Source organism: Vombatus ursinus, unplaced genomic scaffold, assembly GCF_900497805.2.
Source record: "Vombatus ursinus unplaced genomic scaffold, bare-nosed wombat genome assembly UNPS02014768.1, whole genome shotgun sequence".
In the NCBI taxonomy this organism is placed as follows: domain Eukaryota; kingdom Metazoa; phylum Chordata; class Mammalia; order Diprotodontia; family Vombatidae; genus Vombatus; species Vombatus ursinus.
Genome location: NW_020954546.1, coordinates 33,276,004 through 33,303,969, shown reverse-complemented (window position 1 = coordinate 33,303,969; position 27,966 = coordinate 33,276,004). Strand labels below are relative to the sequence as shown.

Genomic DNA, 27,966 nt, shown 5'->3' with positions numbered 1-27,966 from the left:
TGCCTTTAGAGAAGTGTTTTAATAATGATGTAAAAAACATTTAAAACAAATATAGTCACACATTTCTTACTAAAACCCCCATTTAATGTCACTCAAATGGACAGAGGATTAACAAGAGAATGAGGAAGGTGCAGGGGCTATTTCAGGTACAGTGTTTTAGTTTTCAACAAGAGCGTGTTATTGCTGTTATTACAAAACCTTATTTCTTACCTATTACACACCCAGATAAAAGGTAGAAGATTGTTATTTGCTGCACAAAATCTCTATGCCCGTCGATGCTTAAATCACTGCTGTCGGACAAGCGAGGACAAACTCAAGAAGTCGACAAATGCCCAACCCCAATCCCGACTCTGTGTGTGGTGAGATCTGCTAATGCCTCTAAGAAATGCCAACCTGACATACGTAACATATAACACGTCTGCATCAAATGAGGCGGCCAATCACCTGCGAAGCTAGCATGTGAAGGCCAACGGACTGGCCAGTTTATCTTCTGCAGGGTTAAGAGGTTCCTTCACCGGTAGCTGAGGTGAGAGACCTGTGGTACTCTCGAGTCTGGACAATGGTAGGAAGCTGTGACCCCCACACTTATCCTACACAAAAAGCCAGGGAGCCAAGTGTGTAAAGCCCTTCCTCTCCGTTATAATTCTCTAACAGTCCAAGGTTTTGTAGTTCACTGAGGAAGCCCCTAAATTATCCCTACTCGTTTTAGAGCTCAGAGGTTCGTGAGACACTTCACTGGAAAGCCTCCACTCAATGCACAGAAGGCACACGAATAAAGCAGTCATTGGGACAACCGAGTTATCGAGGGTAAACTGTCTAGGGCCGTGTTAAGTAAGAGGCCCTCAACTCGGTCTGACAGAGGATAAACTATGTTGGGAACGGAATTTAAAAGAATACATTTATTTAGCTTTCTATTTGGGTTTCTTTCAAAAGTGCAAAGTACTAGTATACATGTCACCAAGGCAAAGATATAATCGAACTCTGGGAAAAACATTAGTGGGCACAGTGCTGTTGGCAGAGAAAATATTTTACATGTGTATAATGACTATCAAGAAGAAACTATTTCTAGCTTGTGAAATTTTTGGTTTGAATAGGAGCTAATTAAAAGGGGTGGAAGAGGCAGGGGGCTATTTGTAAACGGAGCCTCACTTAAAAACAGTCATAAAGTAGCAGATTAGCTTAGCCAGGAGTCATAGCAACAGACTTAAAAGTCCCTGGTGAGTTAAGGCCTCACTGGGCCAGAGGGTGGCTCCCAGAGAGGGGTGGGGCACTGCATAACAGGCCCCTCGGCGGCTCTTCCATTCCGGCTGGCCCTGCTCTGGACACACTTTCTCCCTTTTGTACCTTGCCCTCTGGCGGGCCCCCGGTTAGAGGGGGCTGGCCTGGCCAGCATGGTAGCTCAGTGTGTACACCGATAGCCAGGGCACTTTGCAATAGGAGGATGACTGAAAAGTTATTACCACATTCCCCAAGGAGGCATGAGTTTTAAGTTCTTTTTGCTTCTGCTCCCAAGACGCCATTGAGCACACTGCCAGAGAAGGCCCCTTTCTCTAGGACAGCTTGCTTGGCTTCTAAATTTACCCTCTTGGCACATTTCCCATCTCTTCCTTGTTCTATCCGTACTTGGTATTTGGTCTGCCTTACAGCAAAGAGACACAAGATTCAGTCTCACTGGTATACATGGTCAGGATGCCTTCCAAATAAGCAACGATGACCTTCTTAGCTGTATCACCTGAGGGTTCCTGAACCCCCTTTATATGCCCCAGGGCCTCTGATAGCATTTTGTCTCGTTCCTGGGGGCTCTGGGGTGAGCCTGTGTCATCTCCCTCCACTCCTGACTTCAAATACTGTAAGATGTAGAGCCTGACCATATCACCACTCTGCTCCACAGTTTCTTGAATGCACCTCAGATCTGAACCGCTGGCTAGGTTTAACAAGTGAATCAGTGCCTGGCAGATTTGTGCTCTTAGGCTGGCACAGTATTTGAATTCCAGAAAGTCTGTGGTGTCCTCACTCTTCTGTAAGGCGGTCACCAGCGCATTCCAGATCTGAGCATACTGTTCCACAGACCCATACTGCTCCCTCTTGTCCGGAATGGAAAGAGCAGTTGCAGATTTGATTCGTACTTTGAAATTCTTGCAGAATTTCACAACCGATGTGAGAGCACCATAAGCTTGTGCCGTCCAAGGTGCTGTTCCTAGAAACAGTCATGAAAACAAACAGGTAGTTTGAGAAGAGATTGGGAAGCAACACATGGCTACCCCAACTAAGTTAGCCCCACACTACTGAGAGGTTTTCTATTACAGAGTAAGCAGAAAGAATCAACTCCTCAGCTGAGGAAAAACCTAAATGTGCTTTTTGGGTCTTCAGTAGGGTAACAATACTACTTTCCACAGTAGCAGGCTACCCTAGTGCAAAAAGCACTGGACTTTGAGTCCATCAGCTCTACCACTCACTGCCTTTGTTTTCTCCTCTATAAAACAAGAGGGTAGAGTCCACGATCTCTTAGAAACCCCTTTCAATTCTATCTATGGCTCCACAACTGAATCTTTCTGCACACAAGTCACTTGATGATAAGTTTCCTCTGACCTGACCTGCCCGGCTCTTGGCTGACCAGAAGCCTACAGTCTGGAGTTTGCTCTATAGCAAGAAACGGGTAAATTCAAGAACGCCATCAGGTGGAACACTAGGCTTTTTTACAACCTGGCCCTTAAAGTCGAAATGTGGGGCAAGAAAAAAATAACACGAAGGAAAAATGGATTTTGGAAATGGCTATGAGCTACAGGCTGGCACTGGTAAATATGATTACAAGCTATAATCTAAAAAGAAGCCACCCACCCACTGTATTTCTTCTTTCCAAGCAGAATCTCCTTTATCACTTTTGTACCAAAAGCCTAGTCCCAATATTTTATTTGCAGGTCAGAATTTTGCAGAAATAAAAAAGAAAGCAAAAGCAAAACAAAAGAAGTTTTTACTCACCCAGAGGCAAAGCAGAATTTTTAAATACATTTCCTAGGGCATAACATGCATTCCATCGGACTTTCATGGTGGCCTCACTCAGAACAGTAGAGATAAGGGCCTGAATGGATTCCTCAATGGTCTCTGTAAATCTGGGTTTTATTACATGATATGGCTGCAGGAAGTGGAGCAAATTTCCAAGGGCCCGAACGGCATTACTTTTTACCTGGTTGAAAAAAAAAAAGGATTAGAAATAATTCTGCCTCATGGACAATCTTGAAGGCTTTTTAACTTTAAATAATTTCCTAGGTCCCGTAATCTTGTGGAACAGGACAAGAATGCGAATGGGAGGAATTTGGGTATCGCACAGTTCTGGAATTCTTTATGGTGAACATGTGATTCCAATCACTGTACCGATCCCAAAAATAAGGTTGTGTTTGAACATTATTAAAAAGTTCACCTGTCCCATTTGGAAGAATCATGAAATGTTAAAAGCTGAAAAGGGATCTTAGAAGTCACAAGAAAATTGGGGCTCAGAGAAGGAAAATGGTTTGCCCTAGGTTATCCAGCAAAATGGTGGAAGACCTGGGACTTGGACCTGATGAAGGATAGAGGATTCTTTCCTTAAAGGCAGCTGAATGTCCCAGGTCCCCTGGACTCTGCCTATTCTGGGCTCTTTCCACAATACCAACTCTCTTGGTTCAAAGAAAAGAATGAGCTAAGGAGTCATCAGAGCTCTGACTTTTTCCTCCCACTGCCATTTAAAAGTGCTCAAGCCTCTAATTAAAGGCAGCTTACATCAAACAATCCCAGGAAAGACTTTACTACCTTGTCTTTATCCTTGGAAGCTTCTGTTGCCGATCTCAACATTTTTAATAGCAAGAGACTGGAAAATTCTTCTTGGAAACTCTGGCCCAACATTTCCCTGTTCAAACCAAAGCAGATAAAATGTCCAAAAGGTGAAACTCATTTTAATAGACACACATAACATTACACTCTCATTCACTTAATACAGCTATAAAAGCTACAAAGAGCACAGCTCAGTGGGTTGTTCTTATAATAATAAGAAACCACATGAAGCCAAGTGAAAAGATCTGCATCCAGTCACAGTGACTGCAACAACTCATCCTTCACCAGAGCTGTAGCCTCAGACCTCATGGCCTGGAAAAAGGCGCTACCTACTTACATGTTGACAATCAAAGTGTCTGTCAGGTTACCCAAGGACCAGGCTGCTTTGGCACGGACATTTGGAGACTTGTCATGCAGAGACATCAAGATCGCATTTGCTGTGTCTGCAACAAACATGACATCCTACAAGAAAAGAACAATGAAGTTACTTCAGGAGTTCCAAGTGACATCTCTGAGGTTTTCAAAGTTTTGAGTTTCGGTCACAAATCACAAACATGAAAAGTTTGTGTTTGGGAATTTATTTGTATATTAAGGTGAACTAGTCACTCAACAAAAATATCAAGGTCCAATTCAGAGAAAGTTCTCCCTTGGTGTTCCCATTATTTGCTGCGGACCTTCCCCTCCCACCAGTGCCATAAGCTCCCAAGGCCATAGTTAACTCCTAATAACATTTGGTAGTTTCCATACTGTGGGCTTTTCTTTATCTACAGGTACAGGACATAACAAATACAGGTCAGTATATTTCTAGGGATCACCAGAATGCTTTCCTTCTGAATGAGGAGGGTCTTTTACCTTTCCTAATCTCCCCCTTGGCCTTTCTGTGACATATTATATTTAATTAGAGAACATGATCTTTTAAAATTATCTTAAAATGACAGATTAGACAGACCATGGATTCTTAACTAGTTTTATTAATATTCTGCTGGTTGCATTTCTATCTAATTGGTTTCTTTTGTGATCTTAAGTATTTTGCTTTATGCACTTCACCTTACTCTGAGAAGGGGGGTCCATGACACAAACAAGGTCATGAGCCTCAAGACTAGAAGATGGCTGACCTTAAACTATGCTAGTAATACCAACTATTAATAGGATTTGTTAAATTAGTTTTTATTTAACTTTTGAACTATCTGCTGTGGAAAAGCATTATGCCAAGCAGCTGCTTTCAACAATATTACTTCTCTGTGACTACTTGTCAATTATTCTATGTGCCATGAACAGACAGTATTTAACAGCTACCCTTAAGACTTCAAAAGCAGAAGGTTCTTTAGAGATCTTATCCAACTCTCAGATTTCACAAAGGAAGAAATGAAGCTCACACAGGTTAAACACCTTGCTTAATCGTGGTCTTTGTGCTAAAGATGCATACTTGTTCCCCACTGGGGAGCAGTGGAGGGTGGCTGGCTAGCAGTGGAGGGTGGCTGGCTAGCTGGGGAGGACAGCTTACATAAGAGCAGTGAAAGACTCTACTGCCTCATGTCTTCCACAAACATACATCAGGACAAGGCAAAGATAAAGAAAGCAGTGTGAGAACAAGGCTCAGGAAGGACTGTGGGAGCACTGGGGAAGGAGTGAAGGGTATATCTCAGATGGGCATGAGGGAACTAAGGAAACAAAAAAGATTGAAAGCTCAACTGCTGAATAGTAATGAACAGGTATCATAAAATACCTTCAACATCATGATTAGGTAGACATCAAGATACAAAAGACAAGGGCCTCGGCAGGCAGCTTAGCAACGGACATGATATACCTTGTGTTTTTATCCTCTTCTTTGAAAGCTCCTGGTTAATCTAGTGTGATCAGAAAGTGCACTCTAGGAATCAACACTAGGTTTGGAAATGTCTGAAGACCACTGCTCTTCCCTCAGGTCCTCTTTAGTTTGCCCTGTGGCCTCTCTCATCTCCCTCTAGGTCCCAGCCTGTGCCCTGTAATTAGACCTTCCTCAGGCCCTGTTTTCCCTTTAGCTTGTGAAAAACACCAAGTCTCTGTTATAAAGCTCTGCCCCAGACCTACCTTTCTTCTAAGAGGTTTTAGCTGATCAGGCCCCATCATCCTTCCCAGGGTCATAGCCAAGTCAGATCTCCCTTTCAAAATCTGTCTTATGCACTACCCCAAAGCATTTAATCATGCTTATCTACCACAGGGCCCTTGCGAGACTAAGTTCCTTTATTTTATTGCCCATGCTCCTGATAAACAAGCACCTGGGGGTATGTGGAGATATACATACATATATATATATATATATATATATATATATATATATATATATATATATGTGCATATACGCACTCGCGCACACGCACACATAATTTTAAAAATTCAGTCCAAACAACCAAGTAATACACAGGATCTGTCAACCTACAATTACTAATGGTAATAGAAAAGTACAAATGAAGTAATTATAGACATGTTAATTAGAAAAAGGGATCTCTATACATCTACATTTACATCAACATATCTGGGAAATCTTTAAAAGTCTATACATTACCCTTGGCAAATCATCTGACCACCCCATGCCCCCAGCAACTCCCAGACTCTAAGCTGCAGACGTGGTGCCAGCCTATAGTGGTACAGAGGTTTTACCTCACTGGGTCCTCTCTACATTGATAAAATAACAGGTCTGGTTCCCAAAAATACAAGCACATATCAAAAAGGCAAAAACCACAATTGACCTTGATATGAAAAAGGTGGGAGCACTCAGGCCTTCCTGAGCTGTGCAGAACGCAGCCTTCACCTCGGCTCACATGTGCCTTCCCTGTCTCTTGGCAGGGGATCATCCTTAGGGAGCTAATGGGCGGGGGAAGGAAGGGTACGTCCCTCTCCAACAATGACATTGCTGGTGCCGACTCTCTCTGAAGGTCTCACAGAGCAGAGGCATCTGGCATGTACTTACCTGCCTGAGACAGGAGAAGAGCACATAGACGCCCAGGGCGCGGACAGCGGCCGCCTTCACCAGAGGATTCTTGCTGTGATTTAGTCCCAGCAGCAGAGTGATGCACAAGATCTGTCTGTCATTCTGTCATCACCAACGGTAACAGAAAGGTGCAGGTTCACAAAGAAGCTCCATTTACTCCCCCCCCCAAACATGTGTTAATGAGCTACTGGGCACGCAGTATCCCATGCTAGGCAGTCAGGGAGCAGGAGCCGAACACGTCACCATATCAAAGGCCTTCGGGCTGGAAAGGAGCTCTGAGAACTCTCGTTCTAGAGAGGGGGAAACAGAGGCCCACACGGCTCCAGTGACTTAACACACAGTCCTGCCTCAACGAGTCATGGTAAAAACTAACCTCCACATTGTAAGCTCAGCAAAGCTGACCTGTGGTGCCAAGAAGGGCCCTGACACAGGGTGATGCTCCCATTCGTGATGCTTCTACTTCATTCCCGGTCACCTTCTAACAGCCAGCTTAGAGAGCACGAGGAATAGTCGCAAATGCCCCAGGAGACCGAAGGGCAAGCAAGGCTGGACTTCAATTTCAACTACTAACACAGAGAAGACCTGCCTTCTATTTTTTCTGTTCTTTTTTTTAAACTCAGAAACATGAGCCTGCTGTCTTCCCCCAGAGATTATCTCAAACACTGACTTGTAAAGGCTGTTCACAATCCAATTAGAGACGGCTATATCTGATGCTTTTAACATAAGAGCCTCACTGACGAGGCTGAAAAAGAGCCATTTACCGGCAAGCTACTGAAAGCTTCTGGTAGGATGGAAGAGAGGGCATCGCAGGAACTGGCCTGGAGAGTCGGATGCTGTGAGTTCTGAAGCGCTCGGGGCAAAGGGCCGTTCAACATCATAGCCCAAAACATCACCACCTACAAAAGAAAAACTGATCAAGACGCAACCCAGGAAAGAAGAGCCCGGTCTTTACTTCCTAAATAAAACAGAAGCTCCCTGAGGGTAGGGACTGTTTTAATTTTGCCTTTGCATCCCTCCCTACCAAACAGAGTGGCTGATATCGAGCAGCAGGGGCTCCATGAATGCTGGTGGCCGACTTATTCTTGAAAATTCTGAGCCTTGAGCCTGGCCACATTCTGGTATGGAGGTACAGAGAGCACACCCAGTCCCCTCGTGGCTGCTACATGACATATTTGGCAACAGGTCAGACTTGACAGCATTTGTAGATACAACATAGTCCAATTAATGCTAATTAATCTACCTACGAGCATTTATGAATCTGTGCCAGACACACTGCTGAGTGCTACAAGACAAAAACAATTAAGAGTCAAGGCTGAAATACAAAGAAATGCTAAAGCCCAGATGAATAGCCATTCACTTACCAAACTGACCGGGACTCTCTGATTGGGGGCGACGGTCGAGTCTGCTTTATATTGCTGGATTAAACCTGTCCCTAGCTCTTCTAGAAGCTGCCAAGGAAAAAAAAAAAGAAATGGATTAGCAAAGGAGACCATTAGAATTACGGTCATCATATACGTGGCTGTCTTCAAGCTCAAGGTCACATCAAACCCAACAAACAGGAATTCTCTACTGATTTCCATTCTTTTGTAAGGAGTTCAAGTTTCAACACAGAGGGCTCATGAACTCAAGAAATCTAACCATCAGTCAGTCACAAGCCTCCATCGATGCAATCGGTGCTCTCTGAATAGACACATAAAACTGTACACTAGAGGGGTCAAATACATGGCCTGCTAGCTACACTCCAAGTATAGCCTAAGTCGGATTGAAATGTAATTGGGAAATATTTAACGAAATAAAGAAAAATGCCAGAAAACATAATGACGTTCCTCTGTGATTTTCTAAGTCAATATGTGGCCCACGAGGCGTAAAGGAGATGGACCACAGGCATTTATTAATTTCCCTGCCTCGATGTCACCAATACACATGTTCTCTGTCACAACTACCTTAAGAAATTATAAAACTGATGGGGTATGTAGGATATGGAATAAACGGGGGAAATAAAAAACAATGAGAAAACATTACTTTTGCGCCATGAAGCTGAATGGATGGGTCTGTTTCCTCCATGCACCTGCAGGCCACCTCACCAAGCTCCATCAAATAGCCCTGGGCCATTACAAAATAGCCTTTCACCAGAAGGGCCAGCACCTACAGCGAAGAAACACACACACAGGCACGGACTAGCCAACCACCGTAATTTGAACTTAGTGCAGGGAAGAACCAGCCAGCTCTACAGAATAATGTTTAAAAGCCTAAGAAAAACACACTCCACAAAATGTGAATGGGACTGTGCCTTGTAATGTGAGGGGGGCTCCTCCCCAGTGGAGCTCCTGTCCATGGCCCCCTGGATCTCCACGGAGGGTCTCCCTGCCATGGTGAGGGCCTTCCCTCAGGTAGACCGTCCACGTGTTGTTATCCTTCACTCTTGGTAAATGACCAGTCACACATTTTTGGATGGTATTTTTATGTGAATCATTGTTGGTAAGGTTGCTGCCTATTTTCACTCACCATATTCCTCTTCATTGCCTTTTGGGGGATGATTCACAGCTATAGCACATCACTAGAAGAATACTGTTATAAACGATCGAGCTTTGTTTCATGGAGACATTTGAGGGTTACTGATAGCACACTGGGGCCTTTTTTTAAACAGAATCTAGTCTCCTTCCCACCTATTAAATTCTGAGTCCAGTTCTTGAACCCTATGAAATGTCTGTGAAAGACACATATGTTGATTTTTCTTTTTTAACTTCAGAGTTATTTCATGTTGTTTAGTTGTTTCAGTTATATTCAACTTTTCACGACCCCATTTGGGGTTGCCATTTCCATCTCCAGCTCATTTTACAGATGAGGAAACTAAGGCAAACAGGCTGAAGTAACTTGCCTAGAGTCACACAGCTAGTATCCGAGGCCAGATTTGAACTCAGAAAGATGGGTCTTCCTGACTATAGGCCTATCGCTCTATCCACTGCACCACCTAGCTGTAAATCCTTACAAATTTCAGCTAAAACACTACATCGCTGTACCCCAGCTAGGATGCCATTAATGCCTACTCTCAATCATCCCTAATTTATCTTGTATGTAGTTGTTTGCTTCTTCTCCTACATCTCTTCCATTAGACTGTCAGTTCCTTGAAGGTAAGGACTGTTTTTTACCTTCCTTTGCATTCCCAGTGCTTACTGCCTAATACACAGTAGGTGCTTAATAAATGCTGACTTGACTCTCCTGTGACACCTATCTTGATTACATACTATCGTCAATGGATCCAAGTTAAAACCCAGCTTTTCTACTTACAATCCACCACTAGCCCTGAGATCTCGAACATCCAACTAACGAACTACTAGGAGCCTCAAATGGATCTATATAATTAAGTTGGCCTCAATTGTCTCTAAGATCTCTTCCAGTTAGAAATTCCACCATGCTATATGATATAGTTAAAGGTATGTGTATCGGGGCAGCTAGGTGGCACAGTAGATAAAGCACCAGCCCTGAAGTCAGGAGGACCTGAGTTCAAATCCAGCCTCAGACCAAACACTTGACACTTACTAGCTGTGTGACCCTGAGCAAGTCACTTAACCCCAATTGCCTAAAAATTTAAAAAAAAAAAAAGAATTAAAAGTATTTGTATAAATAGGCCTTTTAAAAAAAACTACTTCCTTGGCACATATCCCCCAGATGGGACTACTGAGCTGTAGGAGATGATGCGTTTTATAAGTGTTATCTGTGTCCTGCCAGATTGCTCTGCACCAATTAACACTGCCACCAGCAAGAAAGAAGTCAGTCAAAGTACCTCTTTTTCCAACCACCTTATCTCCTACCAACACCAAGATAGCAATTTTATTTGTAAATCCTTAAATGCTCCAGTGGCTCTGAGATCTTAGAAGAGAATGACCTCAATGCTGGAAATGACAGAACAAACAGGACTTCCAGTGAGCTAATCTCCACCCCCCCACCCCCCCACCCCCCCCGGATAAACAAGGAAATAGAAAGAGTTCTGAGCGGTTCTGCTGCACTTGAGCTGCCCACCTCAGATGAACCTCATCCTTGGGGCCTGATGTGACGGCGGAGCCACTGTCAGCAATACCTGAAAGACCCTGGACAAGGCAGAGGTACCTCAGGGCTGGCGAAGGGCAAATGTTGCCCTGATTTTCAAAAAAGAGAAAGGAGCAGAATGTGTACACTCTGGGTCAGTGAGCCTGACTTCAGAACTCATCTTAGTTCATCAAAGAGATGGCTGAGGAACACTTGCAGGGGGAAGTGGTAATTACAGAGACTGCACAGCTTCATCAAGAACAGGCCATGCCAGACGAGGGGAGGGGAAGGGAATAAGTATTTATTAAGCATCTGCTATGTGCCAGGAACTGGCCTAAGCACTTTACAAATATTAGCTCATCTGCTCCTCTCATTTCCTTTTGTGACTGGACATCTATACTAGTAGATGAGAGGAATGCAATGGATATAGTTTACCTAAATTTTAGCAAAGCTTTAGATAACTGTTTCATACTATTCTTGTGAAGATGGAGAAGCATGGATTGAGTGATAATACAATCAGATGGCTTCAGCACTGGTGACTAAAGCTTCCATGTCATGGTGGCAGGAAGTCTCTCCAGGGCAACACCCCAGGGAACTGTGCTTGGCCTGGACGCTGCTTTAACATGCGCATCAAAGACCTGGATGAAGGCAGAGACGGCAGACTCATCCAATTTGCAGATGACACCAAGGTAGGAGGGATCCCCGAGTCCCGGGATGGCAGAGCGGGATCCAAAAAGATCTTGGCAACCTAGAGCACTGGGCTGAACTGAATAAGATGAAATTTCATGGGATAAATGTAAAGTCTTGAAGGTGGGTACAAAGATGGCAGAGACACGGACAGAGCAGTCATCCTGAGACAGATGTGAGGGTTTCAGGGGCCTCAGCAGGAGGATACGGCATCCAAAAAGCCAATGAGATCTTGGACTGAATTAAGATAATGAGAACGGGAAGGTGAGAGGCCCACTGTATTCTCAAATCGTCAGCCCTCCCCCACCACGTGTGATGTTCATTCAGTTGTGGACCCATGGTTTATGAAGGCCTTGGAACGTTAAAGAGAGAGCACCCAGGAAGCTGATGGGCCCTGAGCCCATGACCAATGCGGATGAACTGAAGGCACTGGGCACATTTAGTCTGGAGGAGAGAAGATTCAGGTGGAACGGGATAAGTGTTTTCAAGTATTTGAAGCACTATCGTGTTAAGAAGAGATTAAACTTATACTGTTTGGCCCCAGAGGGTATCATCAGAAAAAAATGGGTAGAAGTCACAAACAGGCAAATTTCGGTTGGTATTAAGAAAAATTTCCTAACAAAAGGGGAGCGGTCTGCCTTGGGAGATGGTGGGCTCTCCCTCTTTGGAGGTCTCCAAGCACAGTCTGACAGTTCCCTGACAAGTATGTCATGATGGAGATTCCTTTAAGGTATGGGATGTACTAGATGGCTCAAGAGGGAGATGCCTTCAGACTCTGACACTCTGTGTGCCCGTGAATTCCAACAGGAAGGAAGGACTCTGATCAACCCATTTAAATGACTAGTTCTCTGTGTAAATATAAGCATTAGATTCTCTCACCTGTAAGGCTTCCAATCGAACAGGAGATGGTTCATATATGTTGCCGATGGTACAGCTAGTATCGCTATCAGAACAGGGATCTTCCCTCGGCAGTACAACAGTGGAGATGCACAGACGGATGAGCCAGCAGGGCTCACCACTGGAGCCTGCCAAGCTATCCGTAGACTCCTCTAGAGTTTCCGCATAGGAAGCATCTCTGCGCCAGTCAGAAGGGCTGAGCCACAACATGGTGGAACCGCTACTACTGCTTAGCCCAGAAGAACAAGGCTGCTGCAGAAGCAGCTGCACTTCAGGCAAGGGAGCCTGAGCCGACACTATGGCCCCCAAGAGGGTCAGACTGGAGACCCGGACATTGACATCTGTGAAAGGAAACAGGGAGAGAGGGGCACCACGCAAACAGTGATCATAAAAACAGAGACGGAGGAAGCACGCTCCAGCCCAACCCTCTCTGTCCTTTGTTTACAAAGAAGGACACAACTTAATTACTCTGATGCGAAAACTTCAGTTCCTATGAGAATATTTATGGTTTCTATGGAGACTATATAGGAAACATGGAGATTCAAATGATACATACAATTTTATTAAAGTATGAAAGTGGAGATCAGAATAACAAGGTTTTAGTCTTAATTTCAGTGCAGATTATAACCCTGACCAAGTAATTCTTTGTCTCTCTATCGTTAAAATGAGAATCCCATTACCCTCCACCCACCCTAGGCTGGTATCTAACAGATGTGAATAACTATATACCAGACAAGCCCAGCAACCGTATTACAAACCCATTAGTTACTTGTGGGTGGTTTGTGAATAGAAACGTGATTCTTTTGCCAGTATCAAAGACATACAGAGTGCCTTGAAGCAGCTGGGGAATCTACAGTTCCCTATCCCAGTGACATTGCCAGGGCAAGACAGGAGGTTCCAAAGTGACATCACCTTTCCCCAAAGGCTGGAAGAGATTCCCCACATGGGCTGAAGATTGGGAATAATTCACTCTGTAACCCTATCATCCCCTAGGGGGCACTCTTCGAACAAGTGGTACCCTCCTTCTGCTCTGAGCTCATCTGGCTGGGATGAGCCAATAGACGGGAAAAGGCTTTGAGCACACGTTATCAATAACCTTTCATTTAATCACACTGCTTACAAAAGCATGACTGAGCTGAACAGGTTACCAACCTTTATGGCGGATGTACGGCTTTATCTGGTTCCAGACCTTGGTCAGCAGGTTGGGTTTCAGACGGTTGTAAGGTGCATTTGATACTAAGTTTGCAAGGCACTGCAAAGCACAGACATGAAAAAGTGGCACCTCACATGCAAGCCAACAGTTTTAATTAAGGCATCATAAACAGACAATAAAGCATTTAAGAAATATTTTTAAAAACTCATTTATATAAAACCTATGCAGAAACAAAAAGTTGAAAGGACCCAAATCCTTTACACTGGAAGGATTATATATTTGAAATCAATCCTTCACCTGGACACTATTTAGATCTGATTGATCCAGTTTATATCCCTAGCAGGACAAAAAGTGTTCTGCAAATGAAATTGTAAGAAGATGCATTCACATTTGTAAATCATATTGCCTTAATAAAAATCACCACTCAGTTATATTTGCAGGTTCTGAATTTTCCTTGTATAATTTGAAAATACTCTTAAGTCAAATGATCTTGATATAGCAAAATTTGTAAAGGCTCATAGTTCCATTTACCTTAATTATCTGAGTAAGGGTCTGAGAGGATGATTCAGCCACCAAAGCTAACAAAAGACATCGATGCAACTCACAAACGCTGGAAGCAATGGCCACTGAGAAGGGAGTGAAAGCTCTTCTATGGTCACTCGTGTCTTCAGCAACAGAAAGAAACTGCTTCGAACCATCCAAGATGGCTGATAACACTTGTAGAGCACAGGCACGAGTCTGAAATTTCAAGTTAATTCACATTTGTCGATTAAAAAAAAACAAGTCACCTCTATTTTTCAACCTTCTGGACTATGCCTAGATATGGTTCTATATATAATTAATATATTATCTCCTCTATAGTTAATAGAGGTGCTTCTATTTAAGATCTGTTTCTATGTCAGTTTTCTATCTTCCACCCAGGTTACTTGATCCAAACAAACTTCTGGAGGGAATGTCACATATAGGCACAATTATATGGCTACAATCCCCTGCTTCCCAGTCTAGCTTAACTTCTATTCCACACATTTGAAGGACTTTTGATGAATTATCTCAGAATTTCCTTTTAGAAACAATGGACACTCAAGGAAGGGATGGTTTTACAGGGAGGCTGCTCTATTATACTAATGGTGTATGTGAATACACGAGGGAATCCTGATTTTGTCAGCATAGTAATCTCAATGTCTTGCCACATAATCCAAGGGGTTGCCATGACATATGGTTAAACCCTAACCTGAGGTTGGCCCAGGTGCTAAAAGTCAGAGGAAGGATTTGAACCTAGGTCTTTACGACTCCAAGCCCAGCACCCTATCTACTGCACTGCACTGTCTCTACTCCTGAATATATCATCAAATCAAAAGAGTAAATCTTCAGAGACAAATCATAATTCAAATGAGCCCAATTAATGGGGGGGTAACCTGCTTATAAGCTGATGATTAGGATCTAAGTTTCTCGAGGACAAGGCTGTTTCACCCCAAGCCTGGCCAATGCTTATTTGCCAGTTAGTAAAATTACCACTGTAAAACAAGCTGTTTCCTTCCTATGGCTACACAGCTGCTTTCCACAAGGCAGCGAGCATATCCAAACAGAGGTCAGCACTGCATCACTCATGGTGAGTCATGGTCAATGCCTTCCCTTTATGGCAGCTAGTCTTAGCCTACAGAGCCTCTGTCAAGAGAAGGAAATGGGGGCATGGTGCTGCTTCAGAAAGATAGGGTGGTACAGTGAGTAGAACCAGGAAAACCTGGGTTCAGATCCCACCTTAGACACTTCCAAGCTGTGTGACCCTTGGCAAGAATCACTCAACCTCTGTCTGCCTCTGTTTCCTCACCTCTAAAATGAGACATGATTAAAAATAGGACTAACCTCACAGGGTTGTGGTGAAGAACAAAGGAGGTTGTGTCTGTCCAGTTCTATGCCAACCTTAAAGGACTATAAATGTTGGCTAGTGTTCGGCCTAACTTGGAAAGGCTGTATGACTACAAGTCTAGAGGCTCAGTCTGTGACTGCCCCTCTTCCCCTGGCAGGATGGGTGCTTCTGAAGTCCCAGAGACCAAGTTCCTGCACTACCCTCCATCCATGTGAACCCACTTCCCATTTCCTTGTGAGCCAGAAGAACGATCCTCAGCTCAGCACTCCCATTACAATTAATGAGAGTTCTATATTTAAATTAACTAAATTGGGCCAGAGGAAAAAAAAGAATAAAATTTTAAGAGGTTAATAACAAAGTTCTCTTACCTTTGGAGAGGGATCTTTTAATGAAATTGTCATCAAGGACACAGACTGCGGGCTTCCTATGCCGGGCGTATCCGGAACAAAAGCAGACCAGTAGCCATAGAGAACTTTCTTCTCTATTGACTTTATCGTGGAAAGGAAGCAAGCTAAAGCTCCTTGGCGAACTTTGGCTTGGTAAGATCTTGAACAAAAGGAGACAAGAGGCTTTCATAAAACACACAAGAAGAGCCCTCACCCAAACTGAACTGCTTCTAAGGAGACCCCATGAGACACATTCAGGAACTCTGCTTTTAAAAAGATCCCCAAGCTCACATGGCGATTTTATCTCAACTACACAAAGGCGTCTCGTTAATTAACAAGCGAGCGCAAGACCAGGCATTTCAGAGCTAACTTCGCGTGGTGCCCACCTCATCTTGTTCTGTAGGCCGCCCTCGGCGTCCGAATAGTCCGACTCACTGCTACTGATCCTCTTCCACGGGGGAGAGCTGAGATAGGAAGAGGCTCGGTCTCGGGCGGCAGGGCTGCTCCCCTCGGGGGCCCCGCTCAGGGTGCTCAAGTAAGCACAGCCCAGGGCGCTGCCTTCGTGGAGGGTCAGCTTGCCCAGGGCGCTGGCGGCACCGGCTCCAAGCTCCCCATTTGGTTCTTTCAACTCCTCTTCTCGATGACCTTTCTTCTGTTTGCTCTTCGCCTTCTTCCTTTTACTCTGACATGAGAGAACAAATGCACACGTCATACATCTCCAGCTTAAACCCACCCTGTCTTCCTCCTCCACACTGAAAGCCTGGTGAGGAGCGCCTTCCTAATGGAGACCAGAGCATCACTCACAGCCTGACGCTCCTGTACGTTCCACCCCAATTCTGCCGCCTCGCTTCACTCATCCCCGTCTCCTAGATCCCATGTCTCCTTGTTCTAGAAGCTCCTATTATGTCCTAGAAACCAACTTCTATGCAACATCCCCCCCCAAAAAAACCAAACCCGTGTTCCCAACTGTCCTGACACTCAGTAGAAGTGACTGATGAGTGATAAAATAACTACCTAAACAAGGTGGAAAGTTTGAGGTCTCAGCAAGATTGCTTTTCAAACAGTAAATAATCACAGCCTGGGGCACAGGCTTATGCTCCAGTTTTGACAGAAGTCGAGGACAGGCTTAGACCGCAAAGAGGAGGTACTTGGGGGCTCACGAGGGGAGGGGCAACGTGGCAGTGCTGTGGAGGCAGGAGACAATGCCAGAGAGCTGCATTCTTGGCAGTGTTCTCAAGAAAATACACAGGGTCAGGATGTCCAACTTGGGAAGAAGGGCATAGTGGTACTGCAAAGCTGTAACATGCGCTACACCTCTTAGAAGTGCTCAGCCCCCAAGTGATCTACCTAAACTCTTCTGTGTAAACTGAGTATACTAAAAACCCACAGCAAGTAATAAACTGCTTGTTCAGGATAGGTCTTCTCAGGTAAGAATGATAAAAACAACAGAAAATGTTTCTGGACAACATATTTTACAAAATAAATCTAAATTCTAATCCAACAAACTGTAATTATACCGCTATTGGTTTCGAGGGGTTCATTTCCATTGGCTCCTGTCTGATAGGTGATCTCCCATCATACTGAGGAAGAGGAGCTGGGTATAAAACTGCAGGCATTTCTATGTTCAATCCAGGAAGCCCATGAAACATATATTTCTAAATATTAAAAAGAAAAAAGAAAAATCACAAAATTCAAATGTAAATACATGAACGAGGAAACCTTTTTTGTTGTTAATGAAATAAAGATGGGAAGCAAGTTTTCTAAAATCAAGCATTTGCTACCTTCTTCTTTCCCCAGCTCCAAAATGTTACAATCACTAAACATGTATCTGAGAGATTTTTTTTTTTAAAAGACACATTGTATCTCATCAGGTTTGGCATTCCTAGGAAGTTGAACATCTCCAATTGCTCTTTCAAAAGGTCCTTAAAATTAGCCCTAGGTCCCTCTGCCTTATGTGTCCGTTGTTCTGTGTGGGGTGGTTGATTGTCAATGGGCAAAAGGCTCTTAAGACCACTTCAAGTTAAGATGGGAAAGATCCCAGTCGTGAGAAAAAGGAAGTAATGCACGCTCACCTTTAATACCGCCAGAAGAGACCCAAGCTGCTCGGTCTGGGTGAGCTTCATCTTACCCCCATTCAGAAGGGACTGGAGACCTTTCAGGGCATTTTGTAGCAACTGGGGGAAAAGGACACTAAGTTACAGGGACAGTCAAACCTTAAGCCATCTGGACCCCAGGCTTCCAGAACCCTCAAGCATTCCCAACTGCACCAAATTCCAAAGGAGAGAGTTTGTAAAAAGACATCTCCCGCCAGAAGCACCAGAGCAGCCAAGGACCACCACAGACCTGGAAATGATAAAAACGGTGAGAAGTGTGCCAAGTCCAGAGAGTACTGCACTAAGAATGCCACGGTCTGGGTTCTAGCCCTGGGTGGACCCCTAACTAGGCATGTGTTCTTGGGCAGTGCGCCAAATTCCTCTGACCCTCAGTCTCCTTTTCTCTAAAATGGGAACAATACCACTTGTCCTTCTTACCTAATTAGGTTGTTCTGAGGATCAAATGAGATAAATGTCTGTGAAAACACTATGTAAACTCTGAAGTGTTAAATGAATATAAAGCATTATTAAGATGCATGCAACATACTGTGATTGGCTAGGCAGTTAGTAAATGCTTACTGAACTGGATTCACCAAGCAGAAGGAAAGGAGCCTGGGTTGGTGCTCTCTCTAAATGGCCAACCTTCTTTGTAAAAGCTGAGAAGAAAGGAGTCCAAAGAGGCGACTGCTGGATGAGCTAGAAAAGAGGGTACGTTTGTGCCAGCAACAGCTCTGAGCATGGCAGGGACAGAGGCGAAAAGCAGCAGACCCTCTCCCAGAGAGCCGGGGGGAAGAACTCGGCATGCTGGCTTCATTAGGGGCTCTCGACATCAGAGGCATACAATATCGTGTGTGTGTGTGTGTGTGTGTGTGTGTGTGTGTGTGTGTGTGCACGCGCGTGCTCGCGCATGTGCATGTGTGTGTACTGTAAGTGTGTGTGTATTATGTGTATAGGTGTGTGTGTGCAAATGTGTATCACGAGTTTATTGGTGTATACGTGTGAGCATGTCAATGTGTGAGTGTGTAAGTGTGCATGTGTAAGTGTGTGTGTGTGCGCACATGCATGTGTGTGTACTGTAAGTGTGTGTGTTATGTGTATAGGTGTGTATATGTGTGTAAATATGTGTCATGGGTTTATTGGTGTATATGTGTAAGCATGTCAATGTGAGTGTGTAAATGTGCGCGTGTAAGAGTGTGTGAGTGAGTGAGTGTGTGTGTGTGTGTGTGTGTGTGTGTGTTTAGAAAGCAAACACTGACAACTAGGTAGACAGTAGCATGATTCCAGCATTAAACATTAACGTCTGTTATTCAGGAAACTTCCATCCAGAAAGACAGTCCCAGGTGATGCTGAGCAGACCAAGTTCTCCCATAATTTTTCAAGCTAAAATTACACAATTTAGACTTTTTAATGTTGTAACTTTAACTCACGTATAGCAGCACCTTAAACAAGCCAAGTGGACTCCTTCTTGCATTCTGCAGCTACATGTTTCACATACAACAGTAACTTACATTATAAGTGAGGTATTGTAGAATGCTAGGTTCCTACCTACCATGCAAAATGTGATATCGTCCATACCAGAAACTTTGGAAGACTCTAAAATAGTTAAGAAAGTTTGAAAGCAGACATTTCGGTAAGGCTCATCCAAGTAGGGCTGTCCTGGGACACTAAAACACAAGCAAAGGAGGCAATTCAAACTCCAGACGCTTTGAGCTGAACTTAGAAAACACCACTAAGCATGACCTATTTCCACTCCACAGGGGAGGCCGCAAGCTAGTTCACGAAGCTCTCCGCTGGGCAGTGGGGGAAGGGAGAGCAACGTGCACACCACAGGGCTGGTGTACAGGGGAGAGGTCAGAAAATCTATAGGAGGGAGGAGGGTTTCGCAGTCCCAAGTGAACTGCTACTGACAGTAGTTTTCAGCTGTAAAGGGGAAAGAAGACAAGCAAAGGGTCTGGGGGAATGACAGTATCTCCCTCCTCCCCACTGGTAGGAGTCCAGGGGCAAGCCCCGACCTCAGCTCTCCTCAGAAGCCCCTTTCAACAAGCTTGGGTCTCCTCAGAATTACCCCCAGGCTCTCCTAAGGTCCCTTCACACATCCTGCAACCCCTCCTCGACTCCGGGATCTACACTCACAGCTGCTGTGGATCACTACGTAATTGATTAGATGGGCAATCCTGTACACCTATTTGGTTTTTATTTGTTTTTTTGGCTAGGCAATGGGGTTAAGTGACTTGCCCAGGGTCACACAACTAATAAGTGTCAAGTGTCTGAGGCCAAATTTGAACTCAGGTCCTCCTGACTCCAGGGCCAGTGCTCTATCCACTGTGCCGCCTAGATGCCCTATCTGTACATCTATCTGGCTGCTATTTTGAACTATTAATCAATCTTCTCATTTTATTTTACTTTTCACATGTTTATGTTTCATCATCCTTAGTCAGACCATAAGCCCCAAGGTCTAGAAAAGGCAGGAATCATGTTGTATACCTCTTTGTATTACGGAAGCATAGAAATTGAGAATTTTTATACAAGAGGAACCTGAGAAATCACATAGTCTAAGGGTACTTAATTTGGGGAGGGTTGTCTATGGATAGATTTCAAGGGCCAGGAGCTTGAGTAAGAAAAAAAGTACATCTTTACTAACTTCTCACTCACATTTAGCATTTCACTTCATTTTTTAAAAGCATTCTTCAGCAAAGGGGATCACAGGCTTCCGCAGGCTACCAAAGAGACCCATGACCGCCAAAGGCTGAGAATGCTGATCTGGTCCAATCCCCTCAATTTGGAGATGAGGAGACCAAAGAGCAGGGAAGCCAAGTGGTCGAGTTGTGATCTCATGGCCAGCCAGGATGGGCAGCCAGGCCTGCAGGGGCCGGGGGCCAGGGCTCTTGGGCTACACCAGCCTACAGTCACAAGCCCAAGACCCCGCCCATGGCAGGCACTTGATGCAACGAAAAACTGGATGGCACACAGACAGGACAACCTGAGTCACTGCAGCTTACTACTCTTTCCTTTGTTTTGTGGGACCACAGAATGAGTTCATCACATCATTCTAAACCGAACGCTTGGGGCTTCCTATCTATGTTTTTAAAAAGGGAGAAAAGTGGCTATAATAATGGTAGAGATTGACAAAGAAGTCCCAAATGTCTAACAACGTATCCTTTCCAGACTTAAAAATAATCCAATTTTAGGCCAGTCAAATAGAAAAGGTCAGTCAAATAGTAAAGTATTTCTTTACTAACTGGGCACCTCCTAGGGAAAGTGGATTGGTGACTAATTTTCTCTGATACGGTAATTTTAAAAAATATTTCCTTATAAGGTAGTTTTACAAGCAAAATATAAAAATTGCAGTCTCCTGTGACACGTACACTGTTAGGGCACTTCACAGATTCCGTAACTCTGCGGGAAACTCCAAGTGTGGGTTAATTTCCTAAATTTCAGACAGGTTCTGCTTCCCACCAATGGCCCCAGGCCCCACGCAGTACTTGGCCCCCTTACCTGAGACATATGTTGGCCATACAGTGCACTGCGGCTCGGCTGAGGTCAGGGTCCGACTGGCTGGGATCGCTCAGCTTCACCAGGATTCCAGTCTCCCCGAGCAAGTCTGGAAGGTACTAGAACAAATACAACAGCCAGAGGTGGCCCAAGACAACGGATCAGGGAATGCTCGGCCACAGACAAAGCTCTCTTTCTTTCTCTTTTTCCCTGGGTGAGAGGTGAGTGTGGGTGGGCTGTACAAAAAGGCAATTAAGCACTGCAGGGCCTGCTGTGTGCACCTTACATAGGAGCAAGCCAAGAAATGTCAGACACAATGTGCTCAGACGATCAGAAGAGAGGGGCTAGCAGAAGCTCTCTGGCCACATCTGCAGCTGAGGACAGGCCTGAGAGTGGGCAGGGAAGCTCCAGGCTCTGCCCACTAAGCCACAGGCCAGACTAGGAGCAGCACAGGCAATGGGGAGGTGCTCACACCCTGACCAAGGTTCTTACAACACTGGGCAACCTCATGAGGCCAAGATGGACTCAAATAGTTTCCACACTTTGGCTGCCTTATTTGCAAACACTTGATTTTTGTACAATTCTAATTCATTAAAGCTACAGGTAGCTCAGGAGAAGAATGATAGCCCTTGGGCACTCAGGCTACAAATACCCTCTGTGATTTCTACAGAATGATCAAAAACCATGGAGAGGTGAGGGGGAACCGTGGGAAGAATTTCCCCCTTCCCTCTTCCCACGGTAAAGAAGAAAGGGAATACAGACTACCTTCTGACATTTGGGGCCGTTGTAGTAAACCAGAGCAGACAAGGCCTGAAGAATTTCCATGTGTGTCCAGGAACTACATTGTTGAAAAGCAGAGATTGTGTATGCCAAAAGGAAATCCAGATTCTGTTCATCAACAATCACCTACCACCAGAGAGGGAAAAGACAGACACAACCAATTTTGAAAAATATTTCCATTCTAAATATGTAATGTTAACTACACTCACCCACATACATATGTGTGTGTGTACAACTCTATCTTTTACATTATACACATTCAATGAATATTCTCAGTTTGACTGCCTGGTCTATAGAAGGTACTCAATCAAACAGCTGTGAACAGTGTTCACCATGTGATTGGCATAATACCAGGCCTAAAGACCATACCAAAGACATCTAAGACACAGTCCCGACTCTCAACAGATGACAATTCTGTGAGAAATAACACTCAGACACTCCTGAACCACAAGATCCTTCCATCAGAGCATCTCTTGCACCCGTGCCCCCTCTCTTCTGCTCCTGCTACCCACTAGTCCCTGGAGGAGCCCAACTGCCTCCTAGTTTGCCTTCCTGCTTCTGGCTCCTCCCCTCTCTAACCCATCCTTCCTAATGCCACCAAGCTTTGATCGCCTCTTCTGGTGTCACCCTGGCGCCCCCCACCTTAGCCCAGCACTCATTAGAGGCCTCCACTACCTGTCTCTTTCGGCCTTCACCACATTACCCTGGGGGTGGGGTTGGGAGGCTCTATGGGCATTCTGGCTAAACTGGACAGTGCTAGACGTTCCACTCTCATCCTGGCATTGTGATGCCCCAGCTGGACAGGATCCCGCACTCTTTAAATCTCTCAGGTCACTCTGATTTTTCCTATTTTTTAAAATCATTTTGTAACCTGTACTGTAGCATTGCTGTACAGTTCTCACCACGTCTACCCCCACCTGCCTCTAGCATCTGGCACAGCTCATGGGACATGGCAGCTGCCTGATACAGGTGTGTTTAATCAAAAATATTTTTGGACCAGACCTGTAAATTCACTGAAATGATTTTGACTGAGTAAGAGACAAAGTATAAGCTAGTGCCAAATGCATGGGTTAGATGCTAAGTGCCAAGGAAAACTGGGCATCTTTTCAATTGATCAGGCTACAGATATGACGCCCATGACAGCAGCAAAGAGGCAAACCAATGACAGAGGATGTCCCAAAGCCTCAGACTTTGGGGACGTCCTGCAGACACTGCCTGCCGCAGTTTCCCATCAGTATTAAAATCAGAAGTGGGCGTAGTGAGGAGAAAACCTGCCTTGGAGCAGGTAAGACCTAGGTTTAAGGCCCACCTGTGACACCCCAAGGCCACGTGACTGTGGACAAGTCCCTCACATCTCGGTGCTCCAAGGCAGCAGCTGGCAGGTCAAGAGCCTTTCAGGTGGGCGAAGCCCTTCACACCTGTGAAGTCACTGGACCGTCACAACAACCCTGTGAGGTGGGTCCTCTTATCATCCCCATTTCACTCATGAGGAAATGAGCACAGAGAGGGGCGACTCCCAGTGCCTGAGACGAAAGAAGGTGCCAACCTCATTGGCAGAGGGAGCTTCCACATCAAATTACAGGTCTAGTGCCCAACCCCAGGAAAATCTTAAGTGACACAACCTAATTAGACCACAATCTAATTCCTTTCAGGCAACAGCCTTACGTGCCCATGTACACACAAAAACAATCCTGGATGTATGTTGGGCACAATTTGTTTCGTGAAGACCTTTCAGAATCATCTCATTTAATAACAGCCCTACTGGCACTGCACTTTGCATTAAAATGTATTAAATATATTTGGCAATTTGTGAAAGATACTGGAGAAAAGAGGAAAACCATATTATAATATGGGCTGGGAAATGATAAGTGAGATAAAAGAAATCCTTTTTTAACCTAGTAGGAAAAATAAAAGTCTTCAAAGTAGTCGTATATTTTATACAGATCATAGATTTGGAGTTAGAAGGGACGGTAGAAGTCATCAAGTCTAACCTCCTTGTTTTACAGTTGAGGAAACTGAGGCACAGAGGGTGAAGTAGCTTGCCTAAGGTCCTACAGCCACCTAGTGTCTGAGATAGGATTTGAACCCCAATCTCCTTACTCTGAGCCAGATGCTCTACCCCCTATTCCATACTGCCTCCTAGATCAAAAGTAGCCACACTCCTTCCCCCCACAAAAACCAAACAACCCGACAGCAATCAACAATGACACAGCTACCCAATGACAAGAGGTAGAGAAGAAATCAACATTTCAGATAATTGTCTGCGGACTTTTCTTGGTCGGTGAGAGGAATCTGATGTAGCGACCCGTAGAGATGCTGCAGTCAGGGAGAACCAGGGTTCCAATCCTGCTTCTGATGCTTACTTGAGATGTCACCACAGACAAGTCACCTGTTACTCTGAGCTTCACCAAGCTCTCCAAACTCTACCTCCTAAGTGACAGACCCACAAAATCACAGATGGGTCCTCGACTTTTCTTCTTCCCCAAATCCAAGCCCCCCAGGGTGTTCTTACCTGCAATCTGTTAAGCAGATGGTGAATAAGCTGAGAAACTTTGCTGACTAGATGTTCCTGATTAAGATGAACTAGTCGACAGGCCTGGACCAGTAAGGCACTGACATCCTACCAAAAGAATGAAAATAATAAACACAATAGGACAGGAGACCTTTTCGTCCAATTCAAGCCCCCAACACATAAAGCAAATCAGAGCTAAGGTTAGCATTCCAAAACAGGAAAAAGTGAAGGATGAAAAAAGGACAATGGGGGAACAGGGACATACTAATAATATAGAGGAAAAAGTAATAGCACGAAACCCAGTAGGGTAGAAAGAACATGAGACCAAGGCTGGGGGAGGGCAGGTTAGGGTGGAGCTCCTGCTAGTTAGTGGGACTATGTGTATGTGTATATACATATACACACACGCACATATACCTATGTTATATACTACATATTTACAGATCCATCCATATATACACACGACACATTGTGTGTATATAGATATGTGTGTACATGTGTATGTACATATGTGTATACATACATAAACGCATACATATAAAGACATACAAACCAAAGGTTTGTCCACCTAGATCTTAACCTAGTTCTTAATTTTCTTTGTGTCATGGACCTCTTGGGCAGTCTGGTGAATAATGTTTTGCATAAAACAACATCCATAGAATACAAAGGAAGCTAGTTACACTGAAAGAAGGATGTAATTTTTTTCCCCATTCAAGTTCACAGATCTCCTGAGGCTTCACGGACTACAAGAACCCCTGCTCTAGAGAACTCCAAGCCCCATCCCAAAGTTAACATTCTATGATGCTATGATTTCAGACCCCAGGCCATGTTCAGACTAAAATAACACTCTAGACATACTGTAACCAGACTCTGAACATTTCTATCTACCCAGGTCCTGCCCCAAAAGAAGAACTGACTTCTTGTGCACTTATTAAAGACCTTCCTAGACTATACTTTATGACTGTCCTAGACCCTTACTAGACTATAAGTCGCAGGGGGGCAAAGCCTAAACTCTGTATTTTTCTCAGCATCAGCACAGAGCTCTGGACCCAGTGGTTGCTTAATAAATGGATGATGAACTGAGATAACAGAAAAGTTCACACACTGGCTAAAAAGATCAAGGAATTAAGTAAAACTAGACTTTCTATGGAATAGTAGAAGGTCTGAATGGAAGGTCTGATAAAGGGAAAAGAATCTGGAGAAGAGGGCGGCTTCTTGGACAAGTCCCTTAACCTCCTGGGCCTTCAACAGTCAATCTGTAAACAAAAAATCTATTAAGCACCTATTATGTGCACATCGCTGAGTGGGGATACAAAGTAAAGCAGAAGACAGTCCCTGCCCCCAAGGACTCCCAGTATAGCAGGAGAGACAGGAAAACACCTCTGCACAAACAAGCTACAAGAGGGATAAATGGGCAATAATCAATAGAAGCACTACAAGAATTAAAGGATCGGGGAGGGGTCCCCGAGAAGGTGGGATTTTAGCTGGGACTTGGAGGAGCCTCAGTTTACCCACTTGTAAAATGGGGAGGGGGTTGGACCAGAGGGTCCTTTAGGTCCTTTTTTATATGCATGTCAGCAATCGCAGGCAGCCTAATGAAAAATTTCAGTGGGAGGCTTGGAAGTCGGTCGAGACCTGGGTTGGAATCCCAAACCAGCTCGGTGACAGTGGGGGGAATCACTCCCTCGTCCCTGGTCCTCGGCTTCCCCCGCCTGTAAAATGAGGGAGGGGTGTGCCCCTCGTTGTGGGGTCCCCCGGGGGGGGGTGACGTGTCAGGAGGCGCCCACCCGCCCGCTTAGGTGGGGTCGGTCCTAGCTACTGGGGGCCAGCAGGACCGTTGGGATCGACGTTGGGGCGGTTTCTAGTGCGCTACGACGGGAAACCGTCGCAACGGATGCGAGGTGTCCGGAGCCCCGGGAGTGGTGGGCGGGGGCCCGGGCTGCCCGCCCGCCCCCCGGCCGCGCCCCGCACCTCCAGCCGCCCCGCCTGTACCTCCGCCGTGACGCCCCCGCCGCCCTCGCTGTAGTTCTCGGAGATGAGCTGGTCGAACAGCAGGTGGATCTCGGTGCGGGCGGAGCTGCTGTCCGCGGGGCGCAGCGAGGCCAGGCGAGCCGACAGGCGGCGGAATCCGCTCCCGGGGCCCGGCGGCGGCTCCCGGGCCCCACACACCGGCCCCCCGGCCACCTGCAACGCCGCCATCTTCCCTCCCCCCGTCCTCCGGCCCTCCCTATGGCAACGGACGAGTACTTCCGGGGGCACGCGTCCCCGCCACTGCCCGAAAGCGCGCCGTTTCCATGACGACGAGACGCCGCCGGCCGGCAACCCGGAAGTGCTCCTGAGGTGGCCGGCGCTCTAGGCGCCTGGAGGAACCATAGAGAGGCGCTGCCTTCCCTTCCCTCGTCTTGGGTTTGAGCGGACCCTTGAGTCCGTCTGTCAGTCCACAACCATTGATTAAGCGCCTACTATGTACCAGGCACGGGTGCGTCCTTATCCCTTCTGGGTCTCAGTACTGTGCAGCCGGGCCACCCTTTTAATCATCTCTGATTACGTTTCCCCACAGCGGTTGTTCCAAATCTCTCATCTCTGCCCCTTCCCCACCCTCCATCTCCATCCCTCTAAAATTGAGACCATCTGTATCATCATCATCATCATCAATAAACATTTATTAAGCTCCAGTTATGTGCCAAGAGGCGCATCTCTCTTCTCTGCCCTCCCCCATCTCCAGCTCTTTAAAATTGAGCCCTTCTGTAATCATCATCAGTAAACATTTATTAAACTCCTACTGTGTGCCAGGAGGCACATCTTTCTCCTCTGTCCCCTCCCTCCCCCATCTTCATCTCTCAGATCTCACTTCCTAAATTGCTGAGAAAATCGAGCCCATCCATAATAATGTCTTTCCTATCCTAAACAAAAATCTTCCCATGACCCTATTCCCTAAAGTTATTGCCCTATATCTATCCTCTCCTTCATTGCCAACGTCTAAAGGAATAGTCTATGTCTGCCATCACCTCTTCTTTACCACCTACTCGTCCCAACCTATAGAAAAGTAGGCTGACTCAGTGACCCATTGTTTCCAGACCCGTTTGTCATCGATCCCTACCTGCAAATCCTCACCTTCTCACTACCTAGGGGAGGAACTGAGATGCAAGAACGCAGCCTCTTTTGCTGACAGTGACCTATCTGAATTATCTTTTATCTCATTATAAAAGTTCTCAATAAAAACTGGACCCACCTTGAAGCCATTTCTGATCTCCAGAGAACAAACTGTCAACGTGTTGCTACCTCGACATACTTA

General features: G+C 45.3%; 1 protein-coding gene across 1 annotated transcript; it reads right to left on the bottom strand.

The window, feature by feature from the left end:
* On the bottom strand, nt 1–27,914 carry LOC114042942 (HEAT repeat-containing protein 6-like). The gene is made up of 21 exons (XM_027861721.1): nt 27,904–27,914; nt 26,664–27,006; nt 24,672–24,779; nt 22,145–22,285; nt 21,383–21,498; nt 19,437–19,551; nt 17,867–17,968; nt 17,312–17,449; nt 16,181–16,476; nt 15,777–15,954; nt 14,073–14,279; nt 13,541–13,640; nt 12,371–12,729; nt 8,801–8,923; nt 8,140–8,226; nt 7,540–7,674; nt 6,758–6,880; nt 4,145–4,269; nt 3,787–3,883; nt 2,980–3,184; nt 1–2,197 (listed from the first exon to the last, which is right to left on the bottom strand). Exons 1-21 carry the CDS (start codon nt 27,912–27,914, stop codon nt 1,641–1,643), a joined length of 3,666 nt encoding a protein of 1,221 aa, XP_027717522.1. The 3' UTR covers nt 1–1,640.
* Nucleotides 27,915–27,966: the final 52 nt, after the last annotated feature.